A 15,575-nucleotide genomic window follows, 5' to 3' on the forward strand; every position below is an offset into this window, starting at 1 on the left:
AGCAGCACCTCCAGGGTTCAGGAGCAAACACTCACTGCTTTGCAGTTTGCACTTCATTGTAAAGGGAATCACTCTTTTAGCTTTTAGTAAAGGGTCAAGTTAGACAGTCAAATCTTTTCATGATAAAATTTAGGGAAAAAGAAGTTTTCTCTGAACTCTTCTAAAAACTGCAGAAATTTTAGAAGGCCTTCTGAGAAGGTCTCCCAGTCTGCATTTTCAAAATTGTCCTGCCTGGTCCAGCAAACTGAGGAATTGTCAAATTGTGCTGCCACAGACTCTCCCGTGGAGGGAATGCAACCCCTGCATGTTCCCTTGCAAATGCTGCTCACAGCCCTCTGGCAACAAACACCCCATTTTGGTGGAACATGTTGACTGGAGCTTTACCAATCCAGTGGCATCCTAATGCTCTTTCTGTTTCCAAATCAACCCAGTCTCTAAGAAAGAGTGGGAAGACATACAAAAGCCAGGTTAGGTTACACCCAATAAAAATCTCTACTTACATGCCAAGTTAGATAGATAATATCCAGAATAGCCAATGCCATAAACAGTGCAAACTACACCAACGATATTCCTAATCATTGCTGCAGTGTTCTGCAAGTTAGGAACACAAAAGGAAACAAGGCTCTTGTTTTTGCACAGTAGCCCACGGACAAACCGTGGGACGCTCCTGCGCTGAGCACGCCCAAGGGCGGCTCTGGCCCTGAGGCCCTTTGTGCACCAAGGCAGCCTTCTCGTGTCACCACAGCAACGTGGCAACCCTGCCCTGACATCACAAAGCAAACCTTCTGCACTGGCCCCTGAATTTATGCAAAGCAGCCCAGCCTTCCCCACTGCAAACACAAAATAGCATGGGAAGTTTTCCTGTCCCAAAGCAGCACAAATTCCCTGGGTGGGCCAAACCTTGTCATTCAAGGGATCCAAGAATAACTCCAAGAGTGCCCCAAGCACCTACAGCCTGTACCTGAACTGAGCACTCAGATGGGACCAAATTTTCCACTGCACTCTATTGCCAGCAGACATTCCCTCTCCCCATCCTATTTCCCTTGCAGAACCCTGTGCCTACTATCCATGGGCACCAGAGGAGCAGCAGTCACACAGGAGATGCCCCTGCTGCACTGGGCAGGAGCCAAAACGCTCTCGAGTCACAGCTGCAGGCCTCTATCTGCACAGGATGCTCTGGCTGCCCCACTCCTCATTGGAATTTAGCATTTGGAAATGAAATTCTACTTTCTGCCTCGTGTACAAATACCACGGTTGTGCAAAAATTGGGCAATGGGCCGTATTCCAAAGGCACTGCAATGTGGAGGAAGTGACGCCCTAATAACTGAGAAACAAAACAAAATACTTTCAAGACAGTATTAGCATAGGAGGTGATATCAATTCTGGTCTCTAACTGGAGGCCTCCAGGGGCAGATATGGAAAAATGACTGCCACACATTGTGTGAATGTGGTTTTATAAATTTGTAAAATTACCATAATTGATAAGAATTCCCAATTAGAAGCACAATAATTAGGAAATTCTCCTTTGATTCCAGCTCTTCTTTAGCCCCCTTTCTTGCTACTAGTTGTACCACATGTACAGGCTAGAACTACTTTATGAGAAGTTCTTGAGAACATGTTTTAACCTTGGTTCCCAGAGTATCTAAGATAGGACAGGAGCCTTTGGAATGTGTTTTGTCTTTTTTGCCTACCAGGGGAGGAAAAGTACTCAAGTTACCTAGGAACTATGTAACCATATAACAATAGTCTACATTTCCATGAATATATATGAAGGAAATAGAAAAGCAAAAATAATTTTGTCTCAGAAGGAGACCCTTCCCCAATTCCTAAACCACACTAAAACCACCAGAAATGGGACCTTCCATTAAAAAAAACAAAACAAACAACCAAACCTAACCCCCCACATATAAAAAAAATAAATTAAAAAAAAAAAAGCCAACAAAAAACCAAAACCAATTTGGACAATTCAGAAAGTTAATGGAGAGCTTATTCACACGATGACAAGGAAGGAACTCCCAATGGAGTTGTAGTTTGGTACAGTTTTTATTCTGAATCTCACTCAGGACTTGAACTGGAGAAAGTCATCCTGAAATGGTTTTCCCCAGCTCCTGAACTGCCTCCATTCATTCACTGCAATGATCAGAGACACCAGTCTGGAGAGATCCTCAGCTGGCTTCAAATATGGATGCTGCCCAAAGGGAAACAAGAACAACAAAGGAGCCATTGCTTTGCAAACTCAGTGCTTCACTGACCAAGAAAGTTTCCTTGGTTTCCAGAAATATGCAGAAATAGGACTGACAGGACCATCTGCACCTCTGCCTTCATGACCTTGCTATCACAGGCCAGTTTTGCCCATAGTCCCGCTAGTTCATCCATCAAGGTGTCTCAGCAGCAGCAGCGGTGCAGCTCCAGGAACATCAGGCAGCAGTTCCCATTCCCTGTGTGTGCATGGCAGCAGGGCCAGCACTGCCGGGGCCAGGGCGAGTGGAGAGCACGGGCAGCCCCGATCCCGACGAGCCGCTGCTCTGACCCTGCCGGCAGGACTCTCACTGAGACCAGGGCTCAGGAGGTGCCCTGAGCACTGAGATGGCTTTTGCAGAGCAGCAAGGCAACTCAGGTGCCTGCCTGAGCCCTGAGTGGCAGCAGCCAGCTCTGCCAGCAGTACCATGTGCCCAGAGAGCTGCTGTGCTTCAGACTCACAGCGAAGGACACCCAGCTGGACAATTTTCATGTCAGAGCTGCAGAGAACTTCCCTCTTACCTTGGTGGATCCCAGAAAAATTATGGACACTGTGACAGAGAATCTGTCTGTCCAAGAGACTTATGACTCCACTCACAAGGAACTCAGCACAACCAGAGCTTGAGCAATCCCTGTGGGAAGAGTTGAGGATTTCATTGCAGCTGAGGGGACAGGATCACTGCCTGAATAAGGACAATTCCAGTGAAGTACTAAGGCCTGAACAACAAGACCTAAGCCACAGCTGACTTCCAGAGGAATCTTCCAATTAAGCATTATATTTTTATTTACCCATTAACAAAATATGAATCTTGTTAGAAAAACCCTTTCACACTTAGAAGCCAGACAAGGCAGTAAAATCAGATGTGTTGAATAATTTTGGACAGTTAAAGAGTTAAAATTGTTAATTGCCTCATTTAAATTAGGGTTTTTGCTTGTTGTCTGTCTTGTGTGGCTCTAGTTTCATCTCCGATTACTAACTAATGTATTTCCTTCCCCAGTTAAGTGTAAAATCCCTAATTTACCCTCAAACCCAGTTTATAGTGTTCCCTTATCCCAGTTACTTCCTATTTCCACCCTTTCTCCTACCTCATTTCCGGCCCTGCTGCTGCCTGTCCATCAAAATAGCAACACCTGGTATGTAAATTCGTCGCGACTCCCAAGCACCATCTCTGCTGAAAGTTCCTGCGGAGCAGAACCCCCAAGAACAGTGAGCTAAAACCAGAATCAAACCTCTAGACTATACTAATCAACGAGCCATGTCATCAGTCATTGCGAACCATCTCTGTCTCCACAGCCATCTATTCACAGTTACTTTAACAGCAACCAACGGTAGCAACCCCCTAAACCAACGAACCACTCTGCGAGTTCTGGATGTGCCTGCGAGGTTGGAACTCCCGTTCCTTCCTGGGAACTGCACGGGATCCTCCTTTCCGCGTTGGACAGGCAGCAGCAGCAGGCGTCGGTCCTCCCTACGACCCCCATTAATAAAAAAAGCTGGTATTTAATAAAGGCCTCGGCCCGCGCCTATTCACTTCATCAGATATCTCTATTTGATTTTGCTGAAAGTTATATGGTCAAAGTAAATTCCCTTGGCTCCTCCCTGAGCCCTAGCCAAGTGGAGGATGAAACCAGAAGTTATGGTAGCTTGTTTATTCAACAGTATAAAATCTGGGCGTTACTACAGCAACATTGGTGGGCCCACCTGCAGGTGGGCAAATGACATAGGAATTCCCAGTAACTGGGAGTACCTCTCCAATCCTTTGCAGTGCCAGGGACACCCCAGGGGACATGTGTGTCAGGAAAATGGTCAAATATTACAGTAACTGGTGATATTTCTTTCTTAATCTCTACAGGCAAACTTTCAGTAATAATCCAGTGCATTCCTTACCTTATCCTTTTGTATTTCTTTGCTGCTTTGCAGTACCGTAAATGACACTTATTCCTTAAACTGGTATTGGTGTCTGGGTGCTGGCCCTGCCTGCTGGATAACAGCATTTCCTTCAGAGCTGGACTTGGTGGAGGCACAAGATGGTGGCCGGGGCTGAGGCACCACACACAAGATGGTGGCCGGGGCTGAGGCACCACACACAAGATGGTGCCCAGGGCTGAGCCTGTCCCTCCCAGTGAGCTCTCAGCCCCTGCTGGCCCAGCCCTGGCCCCGGAGCAGCTCGGGGCAGGCAGAATCCCCTTTTCAGCCCTCTGCTTAAATGGACATGAACAGACAGCAGGGGGACAGACACAGTGTGGCCCCTTTGGTCTGTGCACACAAACATCCACCAGCCTGTTTGTAACTTCAGCTGGCAGTATTTTGATGTCAAAGCAATTAAAATAAGTGAAAATAGGAAGAAACTCCAGGGTCTCAATATGCTTCTTTTTGTGGTTTGTTTTTTTATTTTTTTTTTGGGGGGGTGTTTGTTTGTTTTTGGGGTTTTCTTGTTTGTTTGTTGCCAAAAGGCCAAAAGCATTTCCTGTGCAGATGGAGTTCATTCAGTGCTCTGTGCACTGAGCCCCGGCCGGGCAGGGCACGGCGCCCGCTGCGCTGCGGGTCCTTCTGCTGCCACAGCCCGGCACACCTGGGACAGGGTATCACCACCTGTGGCAAAACAGAGGGCTTTGTGGGGGCTGCATTGCTCTGCACACACCCAGGACACCTGTGGCACAGAGCTTTGGGCCCCCAAAAAGGTAAACCAGAGGGAACGGCTGGAAAAGATTTAATTTTCACCTTTCAATAGAAGTGCCTACAATGACAGTTACCCAGCAGGGCCCGATGCCCACTGCCAGCTCCGTGTGAGAAAGGAAGCGTTACTTTATTTCAGTGCTGGGTGAATGGGGAATCACTTTTCTAACACGTGCTCACTCAGAAATCTCACCTACTAGTTTGTAATCATGGAAGTAAAACACACTCATTATTTTGTTGAAATTCACAGGCTCATCATTATCTTGAATTACTTGACATGTTTCAATGACTTCTCAGAAGTTATTGACAGGAGAGCAGGGGTCTCTTGAGGGTCTCTGCTGGTCATTTGGGGAACATCCCATTCCTCAAGTTCTCCTCTGATGGTCAAGAGCTTCCTCAAACCACTTTCTTCCCCTTCAATGCATTCCAGCTATCTTCTTAGAAGGGCCATGCTCTTTATTCTCAAAGCTAACATAGCCAGTTGCACACATTAATCACTGCACTGTAGGAAAAGAGGGCTCAACACTGTCTGTTAAAGCTAAAGGAGTTTGTGATTTGTTACAGTTAAACATATTCTCAACACCTTCATTCTGTGGGAATTGCACACAGGCATTTAGTCAGTGCACCTGGGGACATGCTTTTGCAGACTGAAACAACTTTGTGTCTTTCCTTCAGAAATTAAAAATGAAAACACAAATTGCCTACTGAATCCCTTCTGCTCCTTTCCAAATCAGTTCACTGCTTAAGCACAAACCTCAGGCTCAGCCTGGATTCCCTCTGTGAGATATGAGGTAATATTTTGCTGCAACCAAATGGTTATTCGAAAAAAAGAATTAAAACTGTGGGTTCTAGGTGGTTTTATTTATGGTGTGGATTAGTTCTAGTTAATTTTCTGGTTGTTACTGTGAGCTGAACTGCAGACCAAAAAGAAACTAGGATAAAAGGGGAGGGGACAGGCAGAAAAGTAGGTGGTCAAGAGAAAATGTAAGTTTCCTGGTATGCAGCCAATGGGAAAGGGGACAGGGATCACCCCCAGCCAGGAAAGGCAATAAAAAGAAGCATTTTGTTGGACCGTGTGTGTGTTCAGGTTTTGGGGGAGGGACACACACATATGTACTAACAAATGGTTCTCTTTTGCTTTGATGAGTTTGCCCCCACTTAATTTTGTCCAAGAGTTGATTCATTTCTAAATCTCTCTCCCAGCAGCTCCGAGCTGTCTTGCACAGTGCTTGCTGTGCTCCAGAGAGCACACAGCAGGCTGGCCTGGTGCCCCTGACTATTTGTGCACAACACTCTGCATTTCACACCTGTGCTGTGGCTCAGTGCAGAAGTGCAGGATTGCAGGCGCTTCCTGCCAGAGCTGTGTGAGGCACTGTGTGCTGCAGATGTGAGCTGGCAAGCTGCCAGTGCCTCCCGCTGGCCTGGGTCCCCTGGAGCAGTGCCGTGCCTGAAGGAGCTGCCCTGTGCTGGAGCCTGCGGAGCAGCCCGGCTCCCTCCCGCCGTGCCCAGAGTGCTGCACACGCTGCTGACCTTGCCAGGAGGGACAGGGCAGCCGGCACAAGGGCAGCAATGCTGAGCCAGGCCAGCAGCCCTGGGCTGCTGTTTGCCTTTCTCTGCTGCTGGGCAGCCTGCATGTGGCCAATGCCAGCAGCGTGTGCTGTGCCCAGCACGGCTGCGCTTCCCCTGGGCACCAGCCAGCTGCCAGTTTGGCTCTGGGAGCAGAGGATTCGCCCGGTGCCAGGAGGAGGCACCCAGGGCCGGGCTGCTGCCTCTGGCAGCTCCAAGGGCCTCCTTCCAGCCTGCCTCTGCCCAGGCACCACTCAAGGCCTGCACCTGCCCTGGGTGTTTGGGCTGCCCCACTCCTTTGGTTTTGCCTGCAAATGCCAGTGCCCTTTCTGCCTCAGAAAGAAGCTCCATGGCTTGGCAAAACCTGGTCATTGGGCCATACTCCAAATGCAGTATTTTCTAGAGAGGATGAATGAAGAAGAGCCTTTCCCACTTTGAAAGTACAGCAAAGCAACCAGAAATGTCACTTGGCAGCATTAAGAAACAACTGACAATTCAGAAGGAAATGTTGAACTTTCTCACAGGGTCAGAAGGACGCGAATCTTCCAAATGAGTTGAAGTTTCATAAACTTTATTTCTTTTCAATCCTAGGCTATATTCTTTCTCTAAAATCCTTTTCAACAATCTTCTCAAAGCTGGTTGGGCAGTTAATCATCCTGACATGATTATCACAGTCTTCCTTTCTCTTCTTTTTGAGTGGCACCAGGATGGAAGGAGGTTTAGATAATTTTACAGGTGTTCAATCACAAAATGCTCCTGGATTTCTTCAAGTACACGGTGTCAACATCATTGGTGTGGAGACAACTGAAGGAGTTCTAAAATACACTCCAAGGAAGAAAGGGGCATTCACAGCCCCTTTGAATGTTCCCAAATATTGTCGTCCCTCTATCAGTTTCATATCCTTCCCTAAAAAAGCTTATGGCATTGCTGGCCACACCTCTACTCTGTCAGCTCAGTAAATAAACAGCAGGAAACTTAGTATGTGGATTAGACATCAACAGATGGTCTCATAGGTCTGTGTAGGGATCAACATCTATGTCAGTCTGGAAAGACTGATTGGAGCAGATAATTTAGGAGAAAAATACAAAACTGCCAGAGTTCCCTTAAGGACACATTCAACCCATTTCTCTTTAAAATCTGCTGAAGTACCTTGCCTCCAACACTTCTCTATGTGTTTTATGACACTCTTACAAATATCTCAATATGCCTTGGATAACTGACAAGGTGAAACCAAGGTCTACAGGCAGTCCTTGGAGGTGCTCCAGCTGACATATTGGAGCAGCCCATATGCATTCCTCTGTAACCTTCCAAAACAAGGTGATTTGGGGATGGGGTTGTCCAAACTTCTGCACCTTTGACAGCAAAAGGCAAAGCATTTAAATTAATAAGAAAGTTCAGAAGACATCCCTCTACTTATCATAAGATTTTCAGTTTGCCACAATATTTTCTTAAAATATGCACAATTTCATAGTAGAGGTACTGGGCTTCCACCATCTGCTGAAAAAGTTTATTCCAATGGACAAACCTAAGGCTTGAAGAAAAGAATTGACCAGAACAGCCACTCCACATGCTGTATAAACCACAGGGAGAGAAGGACTTAGCAACAGTGAAATTTCTGTATTGTTCAAGGTCAAAAGTAACTTCTTTCAACTCCTTACACTTACTAATCTTCTTTGAACTAATCCTACATTTTAAAGAAACAATCAACTTCTCAGTGCAAATAAATAACCTATTGTAAATACTAACTTAAGTAATCTTAAAAAACTAATCTCAAAATTTGAAATAAAAAACACATGTTCAGAGATTTCATCAGGCTAAAGCACATGTGTGGTTCCAGGACTCCACTTACTGCTTGTCAAATTCAGATATTCATCTCTGAATATTGGACAGCTTTTTGTGAGTCACTGGCACCTGTCCTTCATTTCAAAAGAAAATCAGGCCATGCAAACCTTTCTGCAGAGTTTAGATTCTGGTGTCCTTTGCATTAAAAAACCCTTGGGCCAGACTCAGCAGTACCCACGGCCCTGCAGGTCTGGTGTCACACATACCTGTTGTAACTGCTGAAAATCTGCTAGGATTTGATGAAGCAGCATCTTCAAGAAAAAATCATGAAGAATATTTCATTATCACTATAAAATGCAAACCTAGGTAAAACACTAAAAATATCCTCAGTTTCACTCCAGAGATTTTCTTGTTTGTGAGCCACCACTCTCCTGGAGGTTTGCAAATACAAGTTCCCAACACCCAGCATCATCCAAGATCTGCAATTTAGCCTCTCAATAGGGAATAGAAGGAGCACATGCTCCAGGACTCTGCTTGGGACACACCTCACCTTAGTGTTTGTTCACAGACCCCTCAAACTGGGTTTTTTGGGCAGAGTGTTGCAAAAATCAGATCCAGCCCAAGCAGTGTCTGAGCATATATGCCAATTCTGCAGTTTCCCTTTGTCTCACTGAGCAGCTCCAGGGAGTCCAAAACTCTGCTGTGATGAGGCACAGCCTTCACAGTTTTATCCTTCTTTATGTGATAGGCTTCTGAGCCTGGAATCAGAGACTTCCACTGTTCATTAAATGGTCTGAAATTCTTCTTGGTCTTGTCAATCTGAGAATGTAAATTCCTCTATTCCTCATACTCTGCATTGAAGTCATCCTTGTAGTGCTGGTATGGCTCCAAGGGGACGACTACTATGTATTTTCAAATGGGAAAAAATAGATCTTTTTTTTATAAATGAACTCTAAGAGAACATTCTAATGTGTTTATTTTCCACAAAGCACATTGTAGTGTTACTCCAAGCATGTCATATCCCTAGTAAATCTGTTCTCTCCCTTTCCTCACAGTCAATGACTCTTGGCTGACAGGGACAAGCTGTAGTCTCTGACTGCTTTGTTCTGTTTGACTCGAGGTGGAAGTGTTAACATCTCACCTGCCAGCCTGTGAAGATTTCCTACAAATGACTGGAAACAACGAGCCCCATTGTCTGTGTGAGACACAGGAGTTATGCCTACTGGAGATGCTGCAGGTTGGGCACGTCCTGAAGATGGTGCAGGAGAAGAGAACTCAGTGGGAGAAGGTAGAACATTTGAACAAGTGTGTCTGCAGCACTTAGATGGGGAAAGGAATCCTTGGGAAAAAGTGGAATGGTCATTGTGGCAGTCATCCTTCAGAAAACCCATGAAAATGGAACATGAATCTGGCCGTGAACTCCAGTAAAACCAGCCTTTGGTTTTGACCCATTCAGTTGGAGAAGTGGACATCCAAATAATTCATTTTAAGAACTCTGCATGTGGCTGACAACATCTTCCTAAGGGCTTGCATTTGAAAAGAGATCTCAAAGTAATCTCTGCCAGCCACCTTTCTGACACAAAACTCATTGCTTGTCTCAGATCTGCACAGGCTCTGTTCCTGAACCTGCTGCAGCAGCAGCATTGTCTAAAGGAGCCTTTGCTCCCCAGCCTGAGAAGAGGAGCCTGGGCAGTTTGTTCATCTCCAGCACTGACCCAGCTGCTGCTCAGCAACAGGACACTGAGGAGAAGTACTTGCAGCTGCTGAGTAGGTCTTGTGTATCTCTTGTCTGAGGGACAGGGTGTTGTGTGCATGTGTCAGCAGAGCTGTACCAAATGTTCCTCCTCAGTTTGGTGTCACAGGGACATTTAGGACTCCCCAGAGGAGAAAATCACTCTCTGTGCTGACCATCTGTGCTGCAGAGCTGTCTGTCTGGTTGTTGTTGTTGTTGTTACTCAGCCAACCACAAACAGTTTAGAGACCCACACAGTGAGACTGCATTATTTATCTTCTGGAAACTTGAGATTTCTGCTATAAAGTCAGCATCTTGCATTTGCTTTCCCTCAGGGAAAATAGTGAACATGGAAAATCCTGTCACAAAATACACTGAACTGGAAAATATTGGCAGCGGGTGAGTCCAGCCACAGTTACTTCTACACAACCATGGGCCAGGGGATTTGCTGGTAGAATGTCTATCAAGTGTGAAGTCAGGCAAACTGCAGACATATTCAGACAGTGGGGACAGATTGTCCCAGTTCTCAGTACTGGTCAGAATTTGTGAATGTGGTCAGAAAGCATTGTCAAAGACATCTCCATGCCTCCAAGGTCTTACCTGCAGCAAGGAACAGGACCTGGAAGATCTCCTTGTCTCTCAAGTGTGGGACAGCTCTGTGTTAATTTCCGTAGCATTTTGGAATAGCTCCAAATTCTACAACCATGCTAATGAAAGGAGGAGGATCTTGCTTGCCTGAAAGAGCAACCTACTTGATGTGATATCTGTGAGATAACTGCTCTCAGGAACATTTCTTTCCAAGAGTTTGTTGAAGGAAATAGTCCATGGTCAGGAAAGAACCGCACAGTGTAGAAACTGAAGCCTGAGATCAAAGAATGAGCTCTGGTTTTGAGCTGAGGCAGTAAACCGCAACACTCCAGGAACAGGCCCAGTGTCCATGCACTGGCAGACCCTCCTGCATCCTGCAGGTTTTAGGCACTTATAGGAGAGATCTCATGTCTGGGCTAGCTTTCGCTCCAAATTCTAATTGGCTTCTCCGTTCTTTGCTTTGTTTTGTTTCTAGGACTTTTGGAGAGGTTTGTAGGGCCATCGACAAGGCAGCAGGCAGAGAGGTAAATGTCAACAGCCCCCGCAGACTCTGCAGCTCTTGAGGGCTTTCCCCTCTGGTGTGAGCTGTGGCTGGAGCTTTGGGTAGAGCTCTGCAGTAAAGGCACAAGAAGCACAGACTGGTGCCAGCCTGCAAATTGCACTTGGGACAGTCCTTGTCCTTCTCAGCTGCCAGAAGGAAGGCGAGGAGGGCAGCGGATCCTTTGAGAGAAGGACGCGCTCGCTCGCTCTCACTTGCTGAAACAAAGGTGTGGCTTAGAGCATCTCACTGCTCTTTGGGGCTACAGCTTCAGAGCTGTGTTCTCATTTTCTGCTGCCAGCAAATACATCTGAATGTTCCTGGTAGTTCCTTAGCCACCTGCAGTGCTACCCTTGGGAACTGCACATAGAGAGAGATCTGCAAGGCATGCCTAAAAGCCCTAAGCCCTGCTTGTAGCCCAGGATGTATCCACAGAGTCCCAAGGCAGGGATTACTTCTGAATCCCAGACAGAGCAGCAGAGAATGTGGTCAGAGATTTGTGGGTTATAGTTAAGACATCTTTATTACCAAGTGGATAATGCAAAATATCAGTGGCCACATGTTCTTAAACTGGCCTCCAAGGGAGCAGAGAAATGGGTTGTTGAAATGTCAGTTCCTAATTACTGCAATGTCTTCACAAGGCACTTTGGCTCAGCTGAGCTGTGTCATTGCAAAATCACTCACGTCATGTGTGCTGTGGTCTCATGCCACCAACTTCTCAAGTTTCTGATTTTCAATGCCATTTTAGGTGGCCATAAAGAAAATAAATCTCCATGGAGTGAGAAAGAAGGAACTAAAATTCAATGGGCTCATAGTCATGAAGAAGTGTAGGAATCCCAGCGTGATCAGCTGTTTAGACTGGTGAGTTGTGCTTGTGTCCCATGACTTTGTTTACAAACTGCAAACACGCAGGGTAAAAACCCACTTTGGTTACTGGCAGAGAATAGAGCTGGTAATTATTAGTAAATTAATATTGTTCTGTTCATCCTCAGTGGACGGGAAGAGAGTGCAACTTGTCTGCATGAGTCTTCCCTGGCACATGTAGTTTCAAAATTGTTCAAAAACCTGGATCAACCGTATCTTAATAAATCAATGGCCTCTAAGTTCACTTCCACCTCATTGTTTTGGGGCTTGATTTATTTCAAGTGTCTTCCTACATGGGGATAAACTAACAAGACTTTCCCTTGTGTCTCCTCTTTTCCATTGCTGTGCATGCCAGGAATACTAGGTGCTCTTTTTCCAGAAACACACAGTATGATAGGTTGTTTATCTGTTACTAAACTGCATTTTCACTTGCTGCCATCTAACACATGTCTTTTTTACAGCTGTACCTTTCTCCTTGGGACTGCAGACACTGAAAACAATGCACAGCCTAGAGGAAACGTCTATTCCTTTTAATCTGTCCTTGTCAGAAAGTGACCCAGAAACAAGAATCAACCCTTGTTTTTTTCAAACAGCAATGTAGCCACGCACATTCATATCCACATTTTTGCTTCCTTCTTTCAGCTACCTTCTGGATGAGGAACTCTGGCTGGTTATGGAGTACATGGATGGAGGCACTCTGAGCGATCTCATCAGAAAGACCTTCCTGTCTGAAGGAGAGATTGCAGCTGTCAGTCGGCAGGTCAGGGATCCCACCTGTGCTTCCGAGGGCTTGGGAAACTGGGGCTCAGAACTGGAGAGATTTCATGTGCCAAGCTTTGTTTCTGTGCTGCTGATATGCTATGGGAAAGTAAAAGCATCTCATGTGAATTGTCTGCCAGTGCCCCAGAACTCACTCTACTCTATTCCTGCACTCTGATCTCCTGCTATTGTATATTCATTCTGTCTCTTGTGTTTGCATTTGCTGTTCTCCATCCTGCCTCTTTAAATGTTTACCTCGAGCCTGTCTGTACTGCATTCCTTGCCTGTAAAAGCAAAGGTGCTGGTGGCAAGACTTGAAATGAATAGCAAAGAAAAAAGAGAGACTCATTTCTCACAAGTCTCAAGAAGGATAATAGTGCACCCAAAACAATGTTTGCTTCTGAAAGGTGACTGATGTGATGCTTTCATGTCTGTGCTGAGGCCAACAATAAAACCCTTGTCATGCAGCCACCCTAAAGTAATCCACACTAAAGGGACGGATGTTTTCTTTCTTGACAAACCTTCATTTGTCCTCTGCATGCACCAGCAGTCATTCTGCCTGGTTTGGGGACAGTCTACAACAGCAGTTGCTGTTACTCTTTCAGAAGCTGACTTGCCTTTCCCTAGAAAGATCCTGCTCTGCTGGTGTTGGAGCAGCCAGCTCTTCCTGTCAGTGTCTCTGTGTTCTGCCATTACTCCTCATTCCCTTGGAAAGGGAATCATTTAGAGTTGTTTCCTTTCCTGTGAGATGAACTCACATCACTATTTTTTGCCCTCCTGTTTCTGTTTTCCTTCCCAATGCCTGCAAGGACTGGATTTTCTTCACGTAAACCACGTGATCCATCGGAATGTGAAGAGCTGCAACATCCTTCTCAGAACCGATGGCTCTGTCAAGCTGGGTCAGTACATTCTTGGTCAGGGCAGTGTTCCAGGCATGTGGGGTGTGGGGTTGCTTTGAGTGAAGGCCAGCTCCCCAGAAATGGTGCTGGTGGGAGTGTAGGGGCACCTGCTTTGAGCTGGAGGTGCAGTTGGAATGTGCACAGAGGTATGATGAAGAGCCACAAGCAGTCAAGAGTGGTGTTGGTCTGTGTGTGTCCCTTCCAGAGAGAGGGAGATCCAATCTCAACCTTCAGGGGAGTAAAGGCCCTGCTGTGAGCAGCATTTAAATCCTGGGTTTTTTGGAAGTGGTCAACTCCCTCCTTCCTTGGCTAAAGCCCCAAGGAAATTGAGCATGAACAGTTCTCCAGGAGATTCATCAACAGCACATTCATTGACATAGAGTGGGGAATTCTTTTGCGTAAATCCCAGTTTGAGCTGGCTTTCATGGTGTGTTGTTTTCTCCACAGCTGATTTGGCCTCTTTGCTCAGCTCACCCCTGAGCAGAGCAGACGGAGCTCAGTGGCTGGCACTTGTGGATATATGGCACCTGAGGTCATGGCAGGTCAGCCATATGGTCCCAAAGTGGACATATGGTCTGTGGGAATTGTGGGCATTGAAATGGTGGAACGAGAAGTTCCTTGCCAGAGCCAAACTTCTGTCTGGGTAAGGTGCAAATACTTAGTGATCTGTCTTTCTCATCTGTTCCATGTTCTGTGTGCCACTGGACAAAATCCCATTGCCATCAGCTGGCACCACTTCCAACAAATGTCTCTTTCTAAAAATGTCCCTGCAGCACCTTAGCACCTGCTGTAGTTTTGGTTTCATCAGAAGGGAAGTGACTATCTATCTATATCTAATAGGCTGATAGAAAAGAACACAATGTATCTTCACAGCTTGTTTTATGATATCTGGAAATGTGGCTTCAATTAAGTTTTTGGAGGTGTGAATGTGACACTTCATAGAGCTTAAGAATTGTTAGCTCTTATTTTTACGTCTTCACACTTCAGTAATCTAGTTTTCAAAAGTAAAACCATTAAAAAAAACTGTCTTTTAAAAATATCAAACACATTTCTAACCACTTTGGTTGTTTAGGAAGTCTGGAAACATTGTGTAGTAATGCTCAAAAACAAAAGGGAAAAAAAAAAAAACCCTAATTAAAATTACCTTAAGATTAGATTTAATCTACTTAGCAACCAGACCAGCAAACATATGTGTCTTCAACAATTTGTTTACAACATCTTTAGCCTAGCCTTTGAGCTATCAGTTTTTTAAAGGAATAATGTTCTTGCTCCTGCTGTAATCCAAAACTTCCCTCTAAGGCTGTGTCAAGAGAAAGACTCACTATATTATATTTACTAGTTAGACTATGCCATCCGGCTATTGCCTCAGTGCCCCAAAAGCTGCTGACAGTGCTTTAGAACAAAAATTATTCTACCACGGAAGGAAAGTGAAAATACCTACAAGTTTGACTTGTGATAGCTATCTTGTTAAAAACCTTTATCAGTGAGGGCTACATTTCTGTACGACTTCAGTACTAATCCTGAGGGAACAGCTATGAAGGGATATAAAGATGGCCTGGTGGCTTCTGAGGGTGCAGCAAGGCGGTAAGAGCCAGGCGGGCCTGAGAGACACAGAACGTGGAAAGCTGCGAACGCCAGGCAAAAAGGATCTTAAAATGACCCCATTTAGTCAAATACATGGCAACGTCGTGTATCTGAGTAGACTCCGTTTCTCCAGAGAGAGGAACGGCACACCGGCAGCTCCAGGGGAAGGCGGGGGTGAAGCGCTCCCCCGGCCCAGCAGGGCCAGCCCCGCGCTCGGGGCTCCAACACAGCGCTGCCTGCGCCGGGCGGAGCGGCACGGGGCACGGGCGGAGCGGCCCGGAGCAGCGCCGGTGCCGGGCGGCGCCCGGACTCGCTGTCCCGGCGGGCCGGCCCCTCACGGCCGAGCCC

General features: G+C 46.1%; 2 protein-coding genes across 3 annotated transcripts in view; one reads left to right on the plus strand and one right to left on the minus strand.

Moving 5' to 3' along the window:
* The window catches only part of LOC306814913 (serine/threonine-protein kinase PAK 2-like), a 47,047-nt gene extending 46,278 nt beyond the window's left edge, over nt 1-769 (minus strand). For both annotated transcript variants that reach the window (XM_079331428.1, XM_079331427.1), the window contains exon 1: nt 501-769. In XM_079331428.1, coding sequence (XP_079187554.1) covers nt 501-579 — 79 coding nt within the window. In that variant the 5' untranslated portion in view covers nt 580-769. The remainder of the gene's footprint in view (nt 1-500) is intronic.
* An 8,526-nt stretch (nt 770-9,295) lies between these two features.
* Nucleotides 9,296-15,231, plus strand: LOC306814888 (serine/threonine-protein kinase PAK 3-like; the record flags this gene model as incomplete). Its single annotated transcript, XM_079331382.1, has 8 exons — nt 9,296-9,551; nt 9,865-10,030; nt 10,331-10,394; nt 11,059-11,107; nt 11,870-11,982; nt 12,628-12,745; nt 14,113-14,216; nt 15,156-15,231. Exons 1-8 carry the CDS (start codon nt 9,432-9,434, stop codon nt 15,229-15,231), a joined length of 810 nt encoding a protein of 269 aa, XP_079187508.1. The 5' UTR covers nt 9,296-9,431.
* Nucleotides 15,232-15,575: the final 344 nt, after the last annotated feature.

This window comes from Erithacus rubecula (genome assembly GCF_903797595.1).
Source record: "Erithacus rubecula genome assembly, contig: SUPER_Z_unloc_3, whole genome shotgun sequence".
Classification (NCBI taxonomy): domain Eukaryota; kingdom Metazoa; phylum Chordata; class Aves; order Passeriformes; family Muscicapidae; genus Erithacus; species Erithacus rubecula.